This window comes from Arabidopsis thaliana, chromosome 3 (genome assembly GCF_000001735.4).
Source record: "Arabidopsis thaliana chromosome 3, partial sequence".
Lineage (NCBI taxonomy): Eukaryota > Viridiplantae > Streptophyta > Magnoliopsida > Brassicales > Brassicaceae > Arabidopsis > Arabidopsis thaliana.
In genome coordinates, this window is record NC_003074.8 from 8,594,078 (window position 1) to 8,610,340 (window position 16,263).

At 31.6% G+C, this 16,263-nt stretch overlaps 2 protein-coding genes and 1 long non-coding RNA gene across 4 annotated transcripts; 2 read left to right on the plus strand and 1 right to left on the minus strand.

The window, feature by feature from the left end:
* The first annotated feature begins 8,020 nt into the window (after positions 1 to 8,020).
* AT3G04595 lies at positions 8,021 to 8,225 on the plus strand. The gene has a single exon (NR_141108.1). It is a non-coding gene; the product is annotated as an other RNA (long non-coding RNA).
* Positions 8,226 to 9,134: 909 nt separating this feature from the next.
* Positions 9,135 to 11,733, plus strand: GAE6 (UDP-D-glucuronate 4-epimerase 6). Its single transcript, NM_113287.3, has one exon. The coding sequence runs from the start codon at positions 9,568 to 9,570 to the stop codon at positions 10,948 to 10,950; it is 1,383 nt and encodes a 460-aa protein (NP_189024.1). The 5' UTR covers positions 9,135 to 9,567; the 3' UTR covers positions 10,951 to 11,733.
* Positions 11,734 to 12,351: 618 nt separating this feature from the next.
* Positions 12,352 to 14,220, minus strand: GRP4 (glycine-rich RNA-binding protein 4). Of its 2 annotated transcripts, none has more exons than NM_180298.4 (5): positions 13,905 to 14,220; positions 13,480 to 13,610; positions 13,322 to 13,390; positions 13,015 to 13,121; positions 12,352 to 12,798 (listed from the first exon to the last, which is right to left on the minus strand). In NM_180298.4, the coding sequence occupies exons 2-5, from the start codon at positions 13,598 to 13,600 to the stop codon at positions 12,685 to 12,687; spliced, it is 411 nt and encodes a 136-aa protein (NP_850629.1). In that variant the 5' UTR covers positions 13,601 to 13,610; positions 13,905 to 14,220; the 3' UTR covers positions 12,352 to 12,684. The 2 variants fall into 2 exon arrangements, with proteins under 2 accessions (NP_850629.1, NP_189025.1); NM_113288.3 differs by having other exon boundaries at positions 13,480 to 13,622.
* Positions 14,221 to 16,263: the final 2,043 nt, after the last annotated feature.

The following is a 16,263-nucleotide window of genomic DNA, read 5'->3' on the forward strand; positions in this document are numbered from 1 at the left end:
TAATTCTTATAAGAAAGTCTTGAAAATAAAAAGAAAGGAGCCCTTGAATAGTCGATATGTCATTATCTCATCATAAGTTCCAATCTGCCGACAAATAACAAATTAGAATCTATGAATCACACCGTTGATAATGAAGTATGGTTATAAACAAGTGGCATAATAAAACTTATCAAGACCCCCACAAATTCTAACGAGAGCATAAAAAGAGAAAAATTAATATGCGCATCGCTGTAGGAAATCGAGTGACAACGACTTCATGTAATATGTATAGTTTGCAATGGAAATTGAATTTGCTCTGTAAGACTTGTATTGATTTTATCATCGTATATCTAGTTGGAGTTAATTTCTTCATGCTCAAAATTGATGTTATTTAGAGTTTCCCAAACATTTCTACTTTGATACAAAGAACTACATTTGCTCAGCAACCATCCACAAATTTAATGCCCCTTCATCGTCTCCATAATGTTCTCCATGCAATATCTCTCACATTTTTCTGATAATATTTCTCACATTTTTAAATTAATAGTCCTAACATTATCTCTCTCAACAATATGTGCTCAGAAATATAGATGTCCATCCTCTTGTCCTACTTTTTGCTACTTCATTTTCATTCTCTTGTCTCTTCGTGTAGATTTGTAGGGAATAGTTTGGAGGAGTGGTCATACGCGTATATAACTTTATCGTAATAACTAAAACATTGTATATGATAAGGCCCTATAGAAAAAAAAATGAAAAAAAAATGATCATATATAATACTTACAACCAGAACAGGTTAGGCTTATTTGTTTTGAGACACTTGGCAAGCCTAAGATCATTCCCAACTTATTTTGTTTAATTTTCAACTCCAAATCTAGTAATTTCAAAATGTCTAACCACATAATTCGTCCTATCAATCTATTAAACATTTACCACATTTGCTTAGCTAGCTCTGTTTGATTCACTTGTTCCACATTGGTCAAATTTGTTATTACCGTCTAGAGCTAAGTATTTAATGGTTTAACCACATTTATAACACAAGTGGATTGTACAAAACTCGCGTACTTCTGTCTATTTATAACAAGTTAATTATTATCATAAAGTTTGGAACAATGATGTAAGAACTAATTTTATTTTATTTTTTGATAAAGTGAGGATTGATCTCTTACATCAAGCAACACTATAAAACCAATAAACATATGTTTACATATATATGATTGCATGAATTACAAATGTTTTTATACAATAATAATTAAGGAGATGATGGCATATCAAAAATAAAATCTTAAAGAGGATAAAAGTATCTTCTCAACAAAGGAGAAATGTACCTCTGCCGACAAAATAGAGAGAGATAGAGATATTTGTGAAGTGGAGAAGGAAGTGCAGTGTGAGTTGTGAATGGTCCTTTCAACTTGTAAGAAGCCAAATTATGGAGATAATTGCCAATTGGTCAACAAAACCACTGTCCCTTTCAGAACCGTCGAATTGGGAAACGGGCTTTTGGCTAAGGTAAATCTTTCGCTTTCTTCTTATTTTCGATTTTTTTTTTTTGGTCGGCTATTATTTTTATTTGAGCATCTAAATATTTTTCTTTTTAAGTGTGAACCCTTTATTCAGGAATTATCAATTTATTTTAACGGTTTACATCATTTACCCAACTAAAAAATGAATTTCATAATGATTTTAAAAATTTTGGTTTTTCAAATTTTGATTTTACCTTATACGTCTATTGCCAAAATTGGTTTTTTTTTTTAAAAAGGTTCATGTTAGTTAATAATGTAAAGTTGAATTCTTCTGCTTGAATGTACCTTGTGTTTATTTTAAATTATATATAAAATCAGATAGAATATGCTGTATTCCTACAAACAATATGTACTAGGGAGAAGAATTTATAATCTTGGAAAATGAGTCTCAGAACGAAGATATCGAAATTGAGGATGCACAACAAATGATAGTTTTGTTTAGACTGATATTAGTTGAAACAAGTTATTGTTCAAGTTTTAACAACAAAAAAAGAAAGTTATTTTCAAGTTACTAAAATGTAAAAACAACTAGATTTTAACCCGCGGTACACCGCGTAGACAATTCATTTTTTTAAATTAATATATATAAAATTTGTAAATTATTTTATAGTTTACAATTGTTACTAAGTAACGTCCTGCCAAATCCGTCCCGCCAAATCCATCCACAAAAAAAAATTATTAATTTTATTAATGTTGATCTTATTTATAATATGTTTATGAATCATTGTCAAAATATTTTATTCGTTGCGGGACGTTGAACCCACACATTTTTTGCCAATTAGTTAATATATGTTCATTCTTAAAATTTCGAATCACAAAATATGACGAATTTTTTTTGAGATGTTTTAAACTCTATATATTATATAATGATGTTATTTTTTTTTATATATTAAACTTTTTATAAATTTAAATATTAATAATGTTTTATGAATTTTAAATATATAAATAATAATAATTAAAAAATTAATATTTTTTGTCTTTTAGGTAATGATATAATAACTCTAAAAGCAAGAATTTAGAAGATTTAAATCTTTAATTAAATATTTTCATGCCTAAATAATTAATATCAGTAGCATGACATTGTAAATAAGTTCAAATACATGATTTGTTTATTTAAACAAAAAACGTTTAGTAAGAACAATATTTATTTAAACAAAAAACTTTGTTTTAAAATATTGTTAACAAAATACTTTTATGCTAATTTTAAGGGATTGATGTGAAGTTTGTTTGGATTAAATTTGATTGATAATGTGATTGACAATTTAAATTAAGAATTTAAAGTAAAATTAATTATTTTGAAAAAAAGATTTAATGCTAATGGCATTGGGTTGTAAATAAGTCCAACTCTAAGATTTATTTGTTAAAATGGCTGCAAAAATGTATATATAGATTGAACGTTTAATTCTCACTGAACGAACGTAATCTCTTTGAATTTAATTAATATAACTCGTTTCCTATGAATATAATATAACTGAACTAGATTTAAAATTTGGTGGCACATCCTTTGACTTATATTGATTTATGATTCACAATCACATACATGTTTACATACAGAAAAAAAAAGAAAAAAAAGATGGATCTACGTTTTATTATTCTTCTTACATTATTCCATTGCAGATCATAGGATTCTAAAAGTATGGGAAAAACATATACAAGTGACGAGAGTCAAAATTTATTGCGAAATTTAATGCTCAACGTGTTACCCTTGAATACAACAACCATATATTCGTTAATGATCTTAGTTATAACGTCGTTGTTTAAATCATCCTAACCCACTAGTACGTAAAGAAACTCATTCTGTCTTTCTCTCCCACACACATTTAGATTAGTTTAGGAAGTCGCTTAGATACCGACTAAGCGCTAGACATTTAGATTATGCATAAACGACCGTTTCAACTGTCTAAAATTTTATAGAGTTCATTTTAGTGAATTTTCCTAATTTTAATTAAGTTTTATTTTCATACATATAATTTTAAATTTTTATACTAAATAAATATTTTGTTTAATTTTTGTTTACGATTTAATATTTAAATATTTATAAAAGATATTTTATGTAAATTTTATATAGAATATCATATTTCTAATGTATTATATAATAAAATTTTAAATCATCTAAATCCGTCAAAACTTCGACTAAATGTTTTACGCGTTAAGTATTGGATCATTGTTTGCATAATTACAAATGACACTGCCTAGCACTCAAGAATTGAGTTTCCCTCGCTTCAAACACATTCAAAATTTTATATGATTTTTTAAAATTAAAAACATTTGATATGCTTATATGCATATTTTATTTTTTTACTTTTTTGAAATCTAGAAAGTTCTGAGTTGAAGCCCGAAACCACATCATGTAATATTAGTTTCATCCTAATCATCACTCGAACCGGCGACCTCTAAGTTTCGCTTAAGGTTTTTACCAATTAAGGTAACCACTTGATTCAGTTGCGCATTTATCTCGTAGACCGGAAGACTAAGCTTTTGTAACGGTATATTGAGTACTAAATAATCTATGAACAGAAAAGGTCATATGAGCATATATTTTAACGTTGATACCTTTTGGCTTTTGCCCGTAGTTAGTAAAAAGAGAAATACGTTATCTTCTAAGGGATGTCGAATTATTGGACTTTGAACTTTAATAATTTACTTTTGAAACTATGATTGGACACTGAAATTCCAAAGCTTTACAGCTTTCTTCCTGACACAGCAATATTATTTACTGCTATATATGTAAGCTCTATCGCATTCGTATTCGTGTATACATGATTAATTAATAGTACTTATTAATTATGATAAAAGAAATTGTGTACCATCTTTTGAATGCCTAATTTCGTCTTCTTTTTTTACTGCATGGAGGACTGGTTGTTTTAAAGAGTTGGAGGCATTGCATAATCGAATTTTTGCTATAATAACTATTATTTGGATATTTTCTTTATGTATAGAGCGGATGGCTGAAATGGATTGAATAAAGTTTAATATTCGGAGAATATATTACATACTTCTTGTTTATCTTGCTTTTCAAAGGTTTCAAAAAGCTTATAGTATATTTTGTTTTAGTTTGTTGAATTTGTGATTGGTTTATTTATTAAAAGAAAAAGGTAATTGGTTTCACTTTCGTCGTTTGGGAGAGAAAAACAACTATAACAACTATATATATTTGATTATTGTTACTAAAATAACCTACGACAGAAAAACATTTACTTTTTTTTTTGTCAAGGGGTCTGAAAAACATTTACTAAAATAACTTATATCATGAAATATTGGTTAGTTGCTATAGTTTTGTTATTATTATAGAATACTTTTCGTACCCATATTACCATTGTCTTGCTTTATTAGGAAAAAAATTACTTACAATTGCTCATATGTTTGTATGCTCCTCAAATATTTTTTTGTTATTTACGTAAAATTATTATTTACTTACAAAAAAACAAATATTTGTTTATATTTTTCAAAAATTGCATAAAATATGTGGGGTGTAAATCACATTTATTTACTCAAACGACTGCGGTAAAGATGGCATACCATCTTGAGATATAATAGTTTTGAGCTAGGTTATGAGATGAGTCTCATGTCACTTGTTTAGGTACTTTCGAGATGCAGAAGATAAATCCTTCAAAAAAAACACAAATGATATTTACGTGTTATATCTACTTAGTACTTTTTTTGTGTGTGTGTGCACCAAATCTACTTGGTATTTAATAGTTAGAATTTACTTGATATGCTAATTTTGTCTTTGATATAAAAAGACACTTGATAAACCTTAGGTTTTTTGATAAGACAAGTGATAAACGTTATTTAACGTACACATGAAACTGATTATCGAAAAAATACATGAAATATGTTTAGAATATTTGAAATATATATAGTATTTGTTAATATATCACCTAACTTATAAATCGTAAAGAAAACGATCCAAATCATTCACACAGTATAACCGTACCGACAAAGAGTTCCGTTTTCAACTAAAAAGCCTTCGAGAGAGGGACAAAGATAAGAGGAGAGACTCCGAGTCTTTGCCAAATCGCTTTCAAATATTAAGTAACGAATTTCAATCTTCATTCTCAAATATGTCTGAAACCACCGACACTTAAAAAAAAAAAAAACATATTGCCAACAAAAAACACCGAGTCTTTCCAATAGCTAAATAAGTTGACTTTCAACTAAATAAGCTGACTATGTGTCATCTCTAAAAAATGCATGCCCCCAAATAATCGAATAAATTGTATTTTCGGATATAAATTGCAAATAAATATGTTCATATTACATCTCAGATTCTAAAATTTGGCAAAATTTTAGCTAAATTCTTGATATCGAAATATATTGCAAATCATAATATCATTTGTCTCAAATATTAACTTAACATATTTAACCTATTTACTCTCTCCATTTTTGTTGTAACTTGCAAAAGCAAAGGAAAACTTAAATTAGAAAAATGGATGCGGATTACAGGAATAGATAAACGTATTTTGTAGGATAAAAATTCCAACCAATAACTTAATTGCAAAATCAAAGAAAAACGTAATTTACCTCGTAATTTTTGTAAAATGGCTACAAAAACATGGGACGTTTCAAGTCAATTATAGCCACTTTTTAATGGAATTTGCGTTTTAAACTATTTTTGAAATGCACTTCGAATATTTGTCTTGCCCAGACACAAAACCATTCGTCACTGAGGCATTCAAAATTCAGATCTTACGTTGTTGAAGATCTCTTATAAGCAGAATATAGATCTTACGTTCTTTAAGAAACATCCCATGCACAAATAGAGCTTCTATATTAGATTAACTTAAAATATTGTAGATTTAAGTTAATCATAGGTTTTGTCGGTGACATGCCCTTACATATTACTAATTGTTACAAAATAATACATACCGATCTTTAACATAAACAAATTTTTTTATTAATGGCAAATAAAGTGATTAAAAAATACTTTACTGTTTAAACTGTCCTCTGAAATAATTAAAGATTAACCAATTTGTGCTTCTGCAATAAATCGAGAACGTGGTGAATCTTCTACGAAGGCAACGAACGAGGTTTTGGGTTCCTTATACAAAACGAAGTCAATTTGATTAAACAATTTTACTTAACAAAAACGTAGAATCTCGAGAGATTTACATATTCCCACAGATTTTTAAACTGACAGCATATAATTCTGACTCCTCGACTAATAAAACACTATATTAATACTGCCTGGATTACTATGGGCATTATTTTTGTCGCTACTTGCCAAAAAAAAACAAAAAACCCTTGCTATCTAATTTATCAACAAACATATAATGTCACGTAATTGAAGAGATTAATGACACCAAAAAGAATGAACGAAAAAGAAAAAGAAAAAAGGAAGTAATAATGAAGGACTATAACTTTATCGCATATAATGAAAGAAGTTTCGTAATTAAGACATTTAAAACAATGATTATATTACCATTAACTTTTCTTTTAGCATTAAATCTTCTAAGAAACCACATGTTTCTTCGCTCTTAACTTTTTACAAGCCCAAATTATTCTTCTGATTTTGAAATTTGACCTAACGTTTTCTCCAACTTGTGACTTGTCCTTACGCGAGTTTTTTCTTTTTTCCTGCTATTTTTGTATGATATATCACATGCAAAAAGTTTGCATGGAAATTAATTTTATTAAATTCGATCGGGACTTTATCAGTTTTCTTTTTTGTTTTTACGTCAAAATTAAGTACAGAGTTTATCTATGTAAAACAAGTATTTTTAATCTTGCAATAGAATATTGGGTAAAAGAAAAGGTTAGTTTTGGTTCTAATGTTTTTCTAGTAAGTTTAGAATTTAGGCGATGATGTAAAGATGGAAACTTAATTTGTCTTTTTACTTAGAGATTATCTTGTTTAACTTATTCGCATTTTTGTCGATTACTCGTACGTTCTTTCCATGTTTATTTTCCGCAAATATCGAATTTATATAGGCGCATCTTCTAATTCAAGTCAGCATAGCCTCTACTGGAAATGAATATTGCCATATAAGTGTATCGAAGCTTAAAGCAATGCTTTAATTACCTACAGTTATACCCAAATTAAAATCACGAATAAAATTTTCTTCAATTTGTTTTCGTTTTTTTTTGTATAGTCTATTGACAGAAAACCCATCATTAAAATATATTCTTTCTTTTCTTTTTGGGCCAAACATTAAAATATATTCATTATTTGTATTTTTGATTGTTTGGTTACTAGTTACATAACAAGTCAGTCGATAATCAAACTGTAAAAATAAATATACAAGTTTGAATCAATCGATCATTCATGTTGGAGCGATAAGTCATGGTGATCTTTATAATGTAGTCTTTTTCGTTTTGTTTACCAAAAAAAAAAAAAAAAGTCATGGTGATCTGATCAGATCTCTAATAATGAGGTTTAGGCTTAAGTTTATATTTTTGTTATAATTGATTTTGCGTAGAATATAAGCACCTCTTTAGAAAACGCGTAGACCATCAACAAGTCGAATATTTTACTCTTTTTCTTGTTTTTATGTTCTAAAAAGGCTTCATTTATTTTCTACCTGTACTGTTCTTTAATTGATTTTTGAATCCCCACAATTTCACAAAACATTTATAAGTATATAAAAACATATGTGCGGAGAAATAAAAAGTCAGCAAATACAATTAGTCCAAATGTTCACACAAACGAACATGTGGAGCGACTCACATGTGGCTCTCCTGTCAACGAGACAAACAGAAGTGGTGTTGTCCTCTTGCTTAACCAATGTGTAAAAATTCCTTTGTTATTTGAATCATTTGATTATATACTTTGACAACGAAGGTCCATACTTTAGTTATATGATTCTGAATCCAAAAAAATGAATAATAAAGTATGCACACTTTACTGCTAAGTCACAGAACAATCACTAATATTTTAATAATAAAACCAGTTAGTTGCTGAACCAAAACTAGATACAATAAATATAAAAACCAGATAGTTCTTGTTTTATAATCTCAAATCATATTATTTACAGTTCTCAAATATTTCTTATATGCTTTAGTTGTCCTAGTTTAAACATTTTTACATAGATTAAGAAAATATTTCAATGTATAAATATCATCTTATATCATTAATTAAATGCAAATGAAAATAAACTTAGATTTTATTAAATTTAATAACCTATGTATTAACTGTAAAATAAAATTATTAGATAACTTAGGTTCCGAACTTTCCATAAAACGTTGGTAAGTTTTTGTGTCATTTTGTTAAATAATACAAACACTACCTTTAATTACCTGTGCTACTATAAATTCAACATCCAAAAATTTTAGCATATTTTTAAAAAACATAATTTATTTCAGATATTTAGTAAATTCTGCTATTTTTAACTACTTTTATTTATGGTTATTAATATCTGTTTATCACAGAAATTAAACTTTAACTATTTATCTTTACATATAAAGTTATTAAAAGAACCAAAAACATAATAAAGGAGAATTTGAGTGGATACAAGTTGTAAACTTTTTTAAGATCATAAACACCATATATCCCTATAAAGATAAAGAATACGACAAACTTAGATCTTTTTCCTCCAACGTGATATCTAGTAGTAATGAAAAAACACATGATAGTTAATAAATAGATCTTGACCCTATAAAATAAGTAAAGACTTTTTTAAAGATAGCAAAAGTAAACTCTGTAAGAAGTCTCCAATGGAGAACAATCTAACTCTTCCAATGTGGCATAGGCCTAATTTGGGGATCCTTCTTATATTTCGGGTAAAATCACACACTCATGTAAAAATACCGACATCACTATCATTATTACAAACAGTACTTTTCTTTCATTATTATAGTTTAGAAAAAAAAATAACTCGTTTATTTATATAATATCTTTATTAGGAAAAAAGTTGTTTCCCGACCAGCAAAATTTCTCTCTTCTTCTTTATAATCATCAGATCGTTCCTTCACTTGATTTTCAGGGCTCGAAATCTCTCTCAAAACCCTCTCAAAAATTCCAAAACATAATCTCATTTCTCAAGTTTAACATTTTCGAGCCCCTTTAGAACAGTGGAGAAAGATCCACACAGATAAAAAAACGGGTGAGTTTTATATCAAATAGACGAAAATGCCCCTGTCGGCGACGGCGGATACAAGCAAGACGGTGAAGCTGGAGAGGTACAATAGCTACCTCCGGAAGATTCACAGCACCAAAGTTCTCAACGCTTCTTCTAAAGTTCTTTTCCGAGCAACGCTTCTCGTAGCTCTTGTCCTCGTCCTCATCTTCGCCATCAACTACCCTCCACTCTCCGATAGCCGCGCCGCCGCAGCACACCACCTCCACCGTCGTAGCTTCTTATCCACCGGACTCTTCTCCTCCTCCTCTTCTTCCTCCTCTATCGGTGGAGCCGCGTGGGAAAAGCGCGTTAGACAATCCTCAACAGCCAAACGACCACACGGTCTCTCCGTCCTAGTCACCGGAGCTGCCGGATTCGTCGGATCCCACTGCTCACTTGCGCTGCGAAAACGTGGCGATGGAGTCTTAGGATTCGACAACTTCAACGATTACTATGACCCATCACTCAAAAGAGCAAGACAAGAGCTCTTGGAGAAACAACAAGTGTTCATCGTCGAAGGTGATCTCAACGATGGACCACTCTTACGTAAACTCTTCGACGTTGTCCCTTTCACTCACATCCTTCACTTAGCCGCTCAAGCCGGAGTACGTTACGCTATGAAAAACCCTCAATCTTACATCGCCTCCAACATCGCCGGATTCGTTAACCTTCTTGAAGTGGCTAAAGCAGCTAATCCACAACCTGCGATTGTTTGGGCTTCCTCTAGCTCTGTTTACGGTCTCAACACTGAGAATCCATTCTCTGAAGAACACCGAACAGACCAACCAGCGAGTCTTTACGCAGCAACCAAGAAAGCTGGTGAAGAGATCGCACATACTTACAACCACATCTACGGTCTCTCCTTAACCGGACTCCGGTTCTTTACGGTTTACGGTCCATGGGGAAGACCAGACATGGCTTACTTCTTCTTCACTAAAGACATCCTCCACGGTAAATCAATCGACATTTACAGAACTCAGGACAATCAAGAAGTGGCGCGTGACTTCACCTACATCGATGACATCGTTAAAGGTTGTGTCGGTGCGTTAGACACGGCTGAGAAAAGCACCGGAAGCGGCGGAAAGAAGCGAGGACAAGCTCAGCTACGTGTTTACAATCTAGGAAACACGTCCCCGGTTCCGGTTGGGAGATTGGTCTCGATCTTGGAAGGATTGTTAGGGACAAAAGCTAAGAAGCATCTTATCAAAATGCCAAGAAACGGTGACGTGCCTTACACGCATGCTAATGTGAGTTTAGCGTATAAAGATTTCGGGTACAAACCGACGACGGATCTCGCGGCGGGGCTGAGGAAGTTCGTCAAGTGGTACGTTGGTTATTATGGGATTCAGCCGAGGGTAAAAAAGGAAACTTCTCACGCCGAAGATTCCGCTTAATAATTTTCTCTCTACCACCATCTCTCTCATCATCACATGCTTGTTTATTTTTCTTACAAAAAAAAAAAAAATCATTTACAGGGACAGATTTCTGTATTTTTCTTTATTTAAAAATTGCTCCCCAAAAAAAAAAAATCATAAATGTTTTTGTGGTGGTCCTTTTTTTAGGGGGATCAAAGTGTGGGAATTAAATTGTTACAGCTGTATGTTATAATAGAAAGATATATAGAAATGAGGAGAGGAAAAAAAAGAAGAAAGGGGTAGAAGAATTGAAAATATATGTGGGATTGTTATGTAATAAATGAAATAGGTTATGATCTTGCTGGAAAGTGTTTAGAGCAGATCTTAGCCGTTGGATTTTTATAATCAAGGAATGAAACCTGTGATCCATTATTATACCAACTGTAACATAAATTTTATTCTCTCTTTTTATCTTATCTTTTTCTCTCTTCTTTTTACTTTTTAATGTTTTGTTTCTCTTTGCTATTTCATGCCAAGACCGAACTGAAGTAAATGGAAAGTAATGTTTTAACTGGATTTTGTTTTGATGAAATGACTCAGAAAATGTACTAATCCGAATCGCAATAAACCATAAAGAGAAAGAAAGTGGACCATGGCATTGGACCCTTTGTTGTTTGTCATCCTATCTTTATTCTCTTTCTTTTGTGTGTTTTTTGGTCTACCAGTTTTAGCTTTTTATTCTAGGTATGAAAATTTGATAATATAAGCTTGGGGAGTTGTTGTTTTAGATATTCTCTTCCGAAGATGCGTGCGAAGATGATGAAATGGTAAACTACAGTAGTCTAATGGTTTGTGTTAATACCCGTTACCAAGTCAATATCTAAATTTAAACTCATATAATACACGTTGAAAAGAAAAAGAAGAACAAAGGGTTTGATGTCATGGCAATAAGCAATAGCATTAAGTCGTCGAATGAGTTTTCTATCGGCACATCATTTTCTCATTTTAGTTCATTTGTGCAATTGATTTCTTCTTCAATAAAGCGCTAAAATTGTTAGATATCGCTACTCACAAGTAATGGAAATGTTCTTCCACAAGACCACAACGATAGAAAACCTCTAAAAAAATTCAAACTATCTCATACCGAATCATGTAATACTCAAGAATTTGGTGAATTTTGGGCCATGTTGGCCCACGAAGAAACTTAACCATAATGTAGATATCATATTTTCATGGGATTCTAAAGCCTGTCACACGAAGCTCAAACACTATCCGACCAAACGGTTTGCCATCAACGGTCATATCAAAAAAAGCCATAGGGTTAACCATTTACAGAGATGCATATTAGGGTTTGTACACGGAGGGGGATTCATATAGAGAGGATGAGGTATTTCAAGATGAATTTTTATTGATTTGAAAGATAAATTTTGTATAACCAAGATAAATTTTGGTCTCTATAGTCTATATTACCGACATGGAAACATGAAAGATTCAAAATTCATGTTTTAGGAAATTAAATAAAGCCGAAGAACACAAATGGTAGGGTAGATAAACGATAAGAGTAAACATAGAATCGAACTCGATGCTAATAGATTTGCAGAAGATGGAGCAACAATACTACGGTATTCAGACACAACCAAAAAACAGGGCTAAATAAGTTTAACAAAACCAGTTAAGGTTATTTGCAGTTAAACAAAGAGGAAACAAACAAACTAACTAACTACTGAAAGTTCTGAGGCTCCTCTCTCTCTCAAATCCTCTGGCTTGTTTGCTTTAGTAGCCACCACCACCGCCACCACCGTAACCGCCACCACCACCAAATGATGATCTCGGGGCACTCGATCTTTCGGTTGCAAGATTCACACGGATTTGCCTACCATTCAGCTCCTGATCATACTCAAACCCAAAAATACTAGTAAGAGACGGACTTTTAGACAGAACAATCAATGCTATGAATTCAGCTCCTGATCATACCCAGAAAACTAATAAGAGACTAAGACTTTTAGACTGAACAATCACCAGTAGGATACTAGATCATGATCAATACCCAAATCCAGGTACTAATAGAGAAGACATTAAGACATCAGTATAGTCTTTTCTAACCTTTCCATCCATTTCTTTTATGGCATTGTTAGCAGAATCCTCACAGCTGAAGCTAACAAATCCGAATCCCCTCGACCTCCCTGTCTCTCTGTCTGCAATCACCGTTGCTGCACAACCAAAGACAAAACATTGGTATGAGGATTGTATATATAATAATACATAAATCAACAACATACCTAGGAACTACAAAGCCATATCAAAAGAAATTCATCAATCAACCTAAGTCATCATTGTTTTTATACACATATACAGTAACATAGGCACATAGCCATTACGAATCATTCCAAACAGAAAACACATGGCTTACCTTCTGTGACTTCACCAAAGCTAGTGAAAGCTTGCTTTAAGGAGCTGTCATCAGTTCCCCAAGAGAGACCTAAAAGCAAATAAAACATTCACCTGTAAAAACATACAAGCTAGAAAACCAGTAAGAGCAAGAGCAAGTGAGGATATATAAATACTTACCACCAACAAAAAGCTTAGAGGACATGTAACGAAGAGAGCCAAGCATAGATGTAACTGGACCATTTGAGCTCTGAGAAACCCCTTGTCTCAAGATACCGCTAAGTTTGTTGCAGAAAGCCATTTCTAAATGTCTACACACAAAACTAAATCAACAATCAATTCCATTACTCTATATATCTGTAAAATGATTAACAACAATGCTATTAAAGTCATTTCTTTTCAATTAGACCACAAAGAATCCCAAACCCTAAAATCAAAGCCATTTCTAAATGTCTGCAAACACAACATGTAAACCCAGAAGACTAAAATCAATTCCATTTCTCCATATCTAATCAACAAGCTATAATAATCATTTCTTTGCAATAGATCATCGAAACCAAAGCCATTTCTAAAGCTATGAAAGACATTAAAGAGATGAAGCAAACCTTAGAGAAGGGAATGGCGAAATTAGGGTTTTAGCGAAGTAACAGTGAGTGAGAAAAGAGGCAGTGAGAGGATGAAGACAAAGAGTAGGGTTTAAGGGATTTATATACTGAGCTCAGAAACTCTCATTTTTGTTTTGCTCAAACTAATCACCTGTGGCTAGGTGTATCGTATTACTGTATACTACCGTAGTTGTCCAATAGAATTGAGTAATGAGAGAAGTCAACACACTGGAAAAGCGCAAGTGTATCAAATATAGAATGTAGCTGATGTAGAGTATTTAGTTCCCGGACTTCTCTCTAACTTGTTCAACCTTTGTTGCCACCACGTTGGCTTGATTATATCAGCTGCTTCATTAAATAAGATGTCCTAAAGGCCCAATATGTCCCAGAAGCCCATTACAAGGTTGGTAATAATAAGAAGAGGCATGTGGTTTGGGGGTTCAAAAAGATGCGTATATAGTATTTTATAGTATCTTTTTTTTTTTTTTTTTTGTAAAGGAAAAAATTTATTATAGTATCTTACTTATATGCTCTCAACGATTTCTACATTATGTGTTAGGGATAATCATATTAGCAAGCCCATTATGAAGATTCTAACAAGTAGTTTAGGTAAGTAATCCTAGTAGTTTGTATTAAAAGAGTGGAATGGAAAAAGGTTTAGGCAATTAGGCATCATATCAGATTATTATCAGCCATTCACATAACTTCCTTCTCTGTTTAAGTTCTACCTACTAAATGCATTTGTACATGTTTTAGGCTTTTAGCAAGTTAATCTTTAAAAATATTTTAAATTTTTAATGAGAAGCATTTTTGTAGAATATTCAAGAAAGTCTTTTCTGCAGGAAGGAGATACACAGCAGTTGAAAATGAAAAGGAGAAACGTCACATACCCAATTTATCATAAGAGATATGTTTTTTTTTTTTTTGGACAACTCATAAGAGATATGTCTTCATAATATTTTCACTCTTCTTTTCCGTTTTATCTAAACGTTTTTTTCTTTTGGCTTTTAACTCTTCTTTTCTTAAGTTGAACATGTTTTATTCTATTCTAGTAAATCATTGGGACTATCCATCGATGTATAATCCTATATTATTATTATTATATTATTTTTATTTTTGTATAATCCTATATTTAGTAATATATATAGAATTTTATAAACTTAGATGTACAAATACAATTATATATATAACATCGGTCCATAATTTTCTTAGGCTATATAGCATATTAGCATAGCTGATAAATTAATTATGTCCTTCCTAATTATAAGACTCGAACCGAAGGTCTAGTTATTTCCCCTGTTAAGACTTAAGAGCTTCTCAAACATTCATGAGTATAGGGTTTTTGATTTATATAATAATTTTAGAGAGAAAACCCCAGTAGTTCTGCTGATAATATCAATTGGAGTAATTTTGGATGTTCAGGATCGATCCTATATATATATATTTTGAAGAGAATTTGGATTAATCGATATTTAGTGGGTCAGTTATGTATGTTTCTTGGCGTGAAGCTAAGCCATTAAATTCTCAGGCCGGCTTTTCCACCGACACGGTATCAAAATAAAATTTACATACCAGACATTACTTTATAGATGTTCAACAAAATGTTCATGTGATTCCCAACATACAAACCTAACGTACGTGAAAATTGGTTGGGTCATTCACTGAAGTTGAGTTGTCAAAAGATATTGGGACCAAACTAATGTTGATAAAGTACATAAGTCACACACACCAAAAAACAAGTCACACATATCAGTAGACACAACCTTATACTAATATTTCCTGACCATTAATATTCACATCAACTATAGACACTAGAACGAATTAAGTCACATTTACTTGCAAAAGAAACTTACAAATCACATCAATCTAGACATATCAACCTATTGGCTCTTGATAGTGAACTTACAAAATATACCATATTAGTATATAAAAGGAATATTTACTAGGTGGAATTGTAATAATTACAACGTAATTAATTAGAGAAAAAGTACTAATCAAATCAACATAGAGATACATAGGCGCCTAGACGACCCACAATACGAAGGTACAAAGTTCGAAAGCTGCAACTACAAAAATATAATGACAGGTAAGACAACGTATACAATTCGAGCTGAGACCTAACCTTAAATTTAATCGACATTGTCGCACACCACTTTCTTTTCCATGATTCATTTCAATGTGAATTTATGTCATTTCATATTTTTTCAAGATGATATGACTCATCAGTGTCGTTTGGTGTGACGTTGGATAGAGCCACCTTGCGAATGTTCCCAATTTTGGGAAGTCACTCAAAGAAAAAGATGTGTGTCTCCGGAACTTATCAGGATAAGGATCGAACCTCTCATCTACCTATCTATCT

What these genes read in the sequence shown, in the direction of transcription:
- GAE6 (NM_113287.3), top strand. Translation starts at nt 9,568, where the DNA reads ATGCCCCTGTCGGCGACGGCGGATACAAGCAAGACGGTGAAGCTGGAG.
- GRP4 (NM_180298.4), bottom strand. Translation starts at nt 13,600, where the DNA reads ATGGCTTTCTGCAACAAACTTAGCGGTATCTTGAGACAAGGGGTTTCT. An exon ending in CTCTAAGCTTTTTGTTGGTG is followed by an intron (nt 13,391 to 13,479) that starts GTAAGTATTTAT and finishes ATTTGCTTTTAG; the next exon opens with GTCTCTCTTGGGGAACTGAT. An exon ending in TAAAAGAAATGGATGGAAAG is followed by an intron (nt 12,799 to 13,014) that starts GTTAGAAAAGAC and finishes GAGTATGATCAG; the next exon opens with GAGCTGAATGGTAGGCAAAT.